A 7,536-nucleotide genomic window follows, 5' to 3' on the forward strand; every position below is an offset into this window, starting at 1 on the left:
ATATGAACTAACTAGTACCCTCAGAGCTCCCAGGGACTAAACCACCAACCAAAGAGTGCACATGGTGGAACTCATGGCTCCAGCAGCATATATATAGCAGAGGATAGCCTAGTCAGTCATCAAGGGCAGGGGAGGCCCTTGGCCCTGTGAAGGTTCTGTGCCCCAGTGCAGGGGAATTCCAGGGCCAGGAAGCAGGAGAGGGTTTGTTGGTGAGCAGGGGGAGAGGGGAGAAGACAAGGTTTGTTTGTTTTTTTCTTTTTTTTTCAGAGGGGAAACTGGGAAAGGAGATATCATATGACATGTAAATAAAGAAAATTTCTAATAAAAACAAAACAAAACAAAACAAAAAAGTTGATCGATTGTATTTCTCTGGGACTGACATCATTGTTTTCTCCTTCATGAAGAGGTAGAGCTCGTTCACTATTTCTGACTATACATAGATGTTTTTATGGAAAGTGGACAAGGTGCTAACTATATATTGGAATGCTAAAAGAGGCATGATTTTCAGGAGGCATTCTGACGACAGGATATATTTTGGAGAAAGCTGGTGATTGAACCAAAGACCTTGGACATCATTGGCAGGAGCTCTTGCCACGAAGCCACAACCTTCAACTTCTCTTCACGTCTAAACCACGGCTTAACCAGTTCATTCCTGCCTGCAAATAAAACTAATCTCTACGCCAAGGTCCTGACTAAATTCCTTATGTTTTCTGAGTGTTGTCTTTCTTGACTGTATAAGAGATGGAGTACAGCTGGGCCACTAACCTATGGCATTGTTTAAGGATTCTCTGAGGCAACCTGGAAGAAGGCAGGTGCGCAGAAGGCACTAATCTCAAGACATTTTACCTCACAAGTGGTTAGAAAATACTACTGTACGATGACATTAGAAAAATGAGGTGTGGCTGGGCAGTGGTGGCGCACACAGAGGCAGGCGGATTTCTGAGTTCGAGGCCGGCCTGGTCTGCAGAGTGAGTTCCAGGACAGCCAGGGTTATACAGAGAAACCCTGTCTCAAACCCCCTGTCCCCTAAAAGAGGTGTGTGCGTGCGTGCGTGCATGCGTGTGTGTGTGTGTGTGTGTGTGTGTGTGTGTGTGTGTGTTGGGGATCAAATCCACGGCTTCACAGATACTAAGAAAGTGTTCTAGTCTTGCACACCACCCCCAAAGTAGACAGCTTTTACTGTGAATTGTGCAGAATGTAGTGTGTGGTGAGGTGAGGGGGGGATGTTTTAACTTAAGTAGGGGTTTGGCAGTCAAATAGCAAAGAGGAACATTGGACATTAACACACAGTACCCCGTTGGCTTTGTAACGCACTCCACTACTATAGATCTGATCTCAGGAGCTGAGAATCCTGTAGCCCTGCCTTTTCTCTGCTGAAAAGCAACAAGGCAAAAACATGTTAAATTGCATATTTATGCACACAATCATCTGGAAACCTCAGGGGCATTATTTTGATCAAAAAGAGGAACATGATTTCAAAGCAGGGCAGAATGAGAGATGAATACAATTTTTCTGCTATTACAATATTATTAGCGACTATATTAGAAAAGTTGAGAGCTGTTACTCACCCATTAGGAAAATAATTTTACACTTCCTCAAGTCCTCCATGAAGCCTTCAAAATAAGAATAATTTAAATTATTGGCAAGAAATACTGCACCAAGGCTCTACCCATGTTCTGTAAGCCCACATCATGTAGCTTTGTTTAGTAGGATAAGTTGAGTCCACAGGAAAAGCACAGGTCATGATAAACAGGTGGTGATGACTGCTTTGGCCTTTCCCTAGACTGAGGCAGCAGAGTTTTATTTAATGTTGATCATCAATCTTCAGTGTAAAATGGATCCCATCAAATGGTGTGATTCACAAAGAAAGCCAACTGTTTGGCTTTGTTTAGTTTTGAGACAGGGTCTCACTGTGTGTCCCCAGCTGGACTCCAAACTCCCCACTCTCTGCCTTGGCTCCCCGAGTGCTGGGCTTGCAGGTGTGCACACATGTGGGCACATATGTGCACACAATGCACACATATGCACACAATGCACACATATGTGCACACAATGCACACATATGCACACAATGTACCATATATGCTCACAATGTATTTGACTGTTCTCATTCCCACTCTTATCTCTGTGCCTCCTAGATCTACCTCATCTGGTGCAATAGTTGTTGCAACCGTCCTGCTTAATAAGGGAGAAACTGGTACACAAGCGAGATGTCTAGAAGACAAAACTAGTTTATAGCTGCAGCAGACAATGCCACTTTCTGTTCTAACTCGTGTGTTAAAGTTTCCTTTATAAATACCTGTATTTATTTAATGATCATGACTCTGCTTGTAGAATAAGACCACATGAGCAATAAACAGAATCAATAGCATATAGCAATGATCATGACGTAAAAAGGTCTGAACTTGGGGAACCCCTGCTGTAAGGAAAAACGATTGAGTGTAGGGAAGGTATGAAACACTTGGGGTTAGTGGGATCCTCAAGGGTTTCAGGCTGCCAAGTATTGATGGGGCCCTCAGGGCAACGACATGAGTGCCGCATTTCTAGTCCCACAAACAACAGGCTTGACAGAGGTGTGTGTGTATGTGTGTGAGAGAGAGTGTGTGTGTGCACATGTATTTGTGTGTATGTGAGTGTGTGTCTGAGTGTATCTGTGTTTGTGATAGTGTGCACATGTGAGTGTGTGGGAATATGTGTATAAGTATGTGTGTGTGTGTATGTGAGTGTATATGTGTTTGACAGTGTGAGAGTGTGTGTGAGTGTATGTGAGAGTGTGTGTGTGTGTGTGTGTTTGTGCATATGCATGTGTGTGAGTGTATATGTGTTTGACAGAGTGTGTGAGAGTATGTGTGAGTGGTTGTGTGTGTGTATGTGAGAGAGAGAGAGTGTGTGTGTGTGTGTGAATGTGTGAAAGAGAGAGAGAGGCTGAGATCCCGCCCTGCTCCCTGGATATGGAACTCAAGGTTTCACACAAGCTAAGCAAGGGTTCAGCCACTGAACTATATTCCCAGTCCTTAAAATTGATTATTATCATTTTCCTTTATGTGTTTTTCCTACTTGTGTGTCTGTACACCATATCTGTTCCTTGTGCCCACAGAGCCCAGAAGTAGGTGTCAGATCTCCTGCAGCTGGGGCCACTGATGGCTGAGCCTCCATGAGGATGCTGGGAGCTGGACCCGAGTCCTCTGGAAGAACCCCAGTGCTCGTAGCTAGAGCCTCTCTCCAGCCTATCCCAGTGCCTTTGTTTTTATGTTTTAATTTGGGGTGGGGTATTACTAAATGGTGTAGGTTAGCCTTGAACTTACTCTGTAGTGGAGGCTGGCACTAAATTTTAGATATTCTTGACTTGGCCCCCCTGAACAGCTGGGATGACAGGCCTGGGTCCTGGGTCCAGCTGGTGTCTGGAGTTTTCTGTTAAAGTCATATACACAGTGTTCCGCACATGTTCTGCAGCTTCTGAGAAACTTTGAATGTATTTGCACTTTAGGAAGGAGGACACATTCATTGTGGTTATTTTCCTTGTTCTATAATTTCCAGTGGCTTGAGAACATGTGTATATAACAATATGTGGAAAGAGTGGTGATATATGTCTGCATGGTCACACAGATTCCCAGCTGGGTAAAAACAGGATAAAGACAGCACTCTGATGTAAGGTGTGCTAGAGTGTTAGCCATTGGCCGTAGATAGGTCATAAAGGTTTAGAAGGCTCTAGTTTTCTACCTTAAAATATGTCTCATACATATATGAATGTACTGCTCTTATAACTAGGAATACACCCTGCAGCCAGCCAGCCCACGTCCAGCTGAGACAGAGCCCGTTCTGGGCAGAGACTGAGTTATGGCTGGATGACAGCTCGTGATTCTGTGCCTTCTCTGTGGATCACCACAATTATTTGGTGACAGTTATTTTCACATACTGCTGTTTCCGTGCTCACAGAATAACAGTTTATCTAGCCCTTTATGGATCAATGGGGAATTAAGAGCTAGGGTTATTTAAAAAACCAAATCAGCTGCGTGAATTACAGCCAATAATATGACCTTTTCCCCACAAACCATGGTGACTTTTTTTTTTAAAACCAAGTAGATAAAACATAATTATTAACCTAGGCCATTATGAAGCTCATCTTTTATAAACACTATTACATTTAGAGAATTTGATCTATTTTTAGTTCTACATATAGCTAGCATGTAGTGTATATTTTAGTTTTTAAGTCAGGTTCTTGTGCACCCCAGGCTAGCCTCAACTTGCTATGTAGCTAAGGATAATCCTGAACTCCTTATACTGCCCACTATTGTCATTACAGGTGTGCACCATCACACCAAGGTCATGAGGCCTTAGGTTCTGAACCCGGAACTGTGTGCATTTTAGGCACACACTCTCTAGTCCTTTGAGAAACTCTTAACATGATGAAAATAATAATATAGGCTATGTTGTGGGTTGGCTCTCCATGGGACGCTGTAGTACAGCAACTGCTATTTAGGGAAAAGAATTACGTTTCCAGCTCAATTAATAATAATTGTACCTCAGCTAAACCCCATTGGCTCTGTTACCATCACTGCAGAGTGAAGACACTACTCTTTACTATAGGACCTTGCTACACTGTAACACATGCGACTGCCAGTGGGGATAGGACAATGGATGCATCCCAAATATCTGGATCCGAGCACCCACTTCTCACTGAGCACCTTAGGAGACACGTTCTCTGGGCAGTTAGAAAACCCATCTTGTAGTAATGATTCCCTTGGCTCCTCATGTGGACCAAGAAGGCAGTGAGCCACAGACTCCCAAGGTAACTCATTTGCTGGTCAGTGGAAAGCACTATATTGTTGTTATTTTTAATCTCCTTAGTTGGTGTTAAATAAAGAAAGCACATTAGAAGTATGTTGTCTGATTAGCAAAGGAAGCGTACCTCCCACGGTGTCTTCTCCAAATACATTTAGCTGATCGTCATCCTGTTTTAAAAACAATCAAAGCATTAGATGATAACATTAAGAGATATGTTTAAGATCCTTGCTAACATTAAATGCTTGACATTTGGAACAACTCCATTAAGGGAAGAACTTCCAAACACTTGTACAGGTGAGTAACAGAGATTTTCAGGAGTCACATTGTTGAAAGCCATGCAGCTATAAGGGACAAAGTTCAAAGGTAAACTTGAGACATCAGCCCTGAAAGACTATGGTCTGTTGGTAACTGGTAGTGAATCCAGTCTCTTTTCTTTTGGTGCATGAATTATCTATGGACAGAAAAGCCTGCTTCATGACGACAAAATCCTTCAGTGTTAGAAGCTAATGGGTGGGTGTGACCCTCCTCCAGCTAAGAGCTGATTCTTTCAGACCTTGTCTAGCCACAAATAGACAGGCCTTTCTCTAAGCTCCTGCAAATAGCCACGCCCCTCTCCAAGTTCCTGTTATGCCAGAAGTCCCGCCTCCAGAGACTGAAGATGAAGATGCTGATTGGGCCATGAGTTGCTGATGGACTTGGGGGAGGGATTTTTCTCTACCTACCTGCTTGTAACAAAGAGAATTCATTAATGATGGAGGACTGAAAGCACTCTCATTTTTTTAACCACTTCCCGCATTCCGGTTCCCTTAATTTTTCACAGGCTCTAACTCCCATTCCAGAAGACCCGTTCATGTGTGGCTGCAGGCAGCCACAGATGGGCACGGGTCACAGCTCTTCTATGAACGAATACATGATAGTTTAAAGTTGAGGTTGGCAAAGTTTTCAGTAACGGGCCAGGTAGCATTTGAGATGTGAGCCTCATCTTTGGCCATGGTTAAGCTTTTTTAGTTCTTAAGCATAAAATGAAGAAAGATCCAGTAATCTCACCTCTCCTCGTATTTATCTTCAAAACGCTTATTTTACCCTTAGCTAGGTGACAATCTTTTGCCCATTGTATTTGGAGGACATGTTTATAAAGATGCCCTTGTTGGGAACTCTTACCACCACTTACATGGTCATCTATCTTATCTTCCTCCCTCCTTACCCACGGGTCACACACGCGTAGCTTAGCTTTAACTGTCAACCTGACACAGTTTAGTTTCATCTCTGGAAGGATTGTCTAGGTGGGGTGAACTGTCTGGATTTTTAATTGACCAGAAGATTTAGTCCACTATGGGTGGTACCATTTCCTAGGCTTAACTTGAGCTACAGAAGAATGAAGGAGGCTGCCTAAAAAGAAAACCAGCCACTATGTGGCACTTGTTTCTCGCTGCCCCTGATCTTGGATGTCATGTGAGTGGATGTTTGACTTCTCCTCAGTGGAGGACTGAAGCCTGGGGTTGCAAGCTGAAGAAGGCCTTTCCTCTCCAAAGTTGCTTTAAGTCAGGGAATTCTTTTATCCCAGCAACAGGAATGAAGCTAGGACACCAGGCATGGAGACTCCTTTCCTGGTACATGGAAACGTGACTTCCAGATGGCCAAGGGAGGATGCACTTCAATTTAAATGTGTGTGTGTGTGTGTGTGTGTGTGAGTGTGTGTGTGTGTATGAGTGTGTGTGTGTGTGTGTGTGTGTGTGTGAGTGTATGATGCTCTTCTATTTTTGCACCTATCTGGATAAATTTCTGTCAATACAGAATGTTCTCAGCACAGTGCTCTTGGTTGCACAGCATTCAGTTGTGTTGTGGGTACCATAGCTACTTTCCCACTGGTTCTTGATTGATGAGCTCAGCTGTTTTACTCATTCCTCTTTTAGGGAAGGTGGCTCAGTGAAGCAAGTCATGTGGCTACCGTGTCATGCATATATCCCTGCAGGGTAAATTCTAGAATAGCCACATTGTGGTCTCAGATTAAATGTATTTATACTTTTGATAGAGTTTTGCCAAGTGGGTCTCTTTAGAGGTTGCCTGTTCTTCAAGGACAACCTCCACAATGGAGCTTTCCCTAACTTTCTGTCTTTAATTCTCTTGGATGCCAGAGTCTGTTAAATGAGGTCGGCTGGTTACGCGGCCTCCCTGAGGCAACCTGCACGAAAAGCACTTTGTGGAAGCACAGAGCCTTGCCACCTTGTTAGAACATGAGCCTCAGGGCATCTTTACTGCTTGTCTTCTTACATTTGCCCTTGTCTCTGGAGGAACTGAAGTAACACGGAGGCTCAGTACAGTGGTCATTTAGGGGTAAATTCACATTAATTAATCTCCTCTGGGAAGGGAAACAACCTCAGAGCTCATCAGGGACACTCTCTATGTCCCTTAGTCAAACCGCCACTTTCACGGTGTGGGGGACGGGCATGATTCTGTCCCTTCCTGCTGCTCCTCCTTCCCATGCTGAAGGTGAAGAAACTGAGAGGCCTCTGGCTAGGCCACCATGCCCTCGGCGAAGTCGCATTGGGATGAGAGCCATGCCTCTCACCATCTTGAGCAGCCCCAAAGATTTAGTTCCATCAGCAGAGCAGCCATAGTGGGTGTTGGTGGTCTTCCATTGTCCTCCTGACCCTGGCCCTTAGAGCTCAGGGTCCAGCAGTCTATGCCTGTGCATGGGGATGAGGAGATGCCTGTGCATGGGGATGAGGAGATGCCTGTGCATGGGGATGA

General features: G+C 44.2%; 1 protein-coding gene across 1 annotated transcript in view; it reads right to left on the reverse strand.

Annotated features, from left to right (window-relative positions):
- The window catches only part of Ak5 (adenylate kinase 5), a 203,360-nt gene that overhangs the window by 40,029 nt on the left and 155,795 nt on the right, over window positions 1-7,536 (reverse strand). The window contains exons 9-10 of the mRNA XM_031375895.1: window positions 4,910-4,952; window positions 1,569-1,613 (exon numbers count right to left, since the gene is read on the reverse strand). Coding sequence (XP_031231755.1) covers window positions 1,569-1,613; window positions 4,910-4,952 — 88 coding nt within the window. The remainder of the gene's footprint in view (window positions 1-1,568; window positions 1,614-4,909; window positions 4,953-7,536) is intronic.

Source organism: Mastomys coucha, unplaced genomic scaffold (assembly GCF_008632895.1).
Source record: "Mastomys coucha isolate ucsf_1 unplaced genomic scaffold, UCSF_Mcou_1 pScaffold16, whole genome shotgun sequence".
Lineage (NCBI taxonomy): Eukaryota > Metazoa > Chordata > Mammalia > Rodentia > Muridae > Mastomys > Mastomys coucha.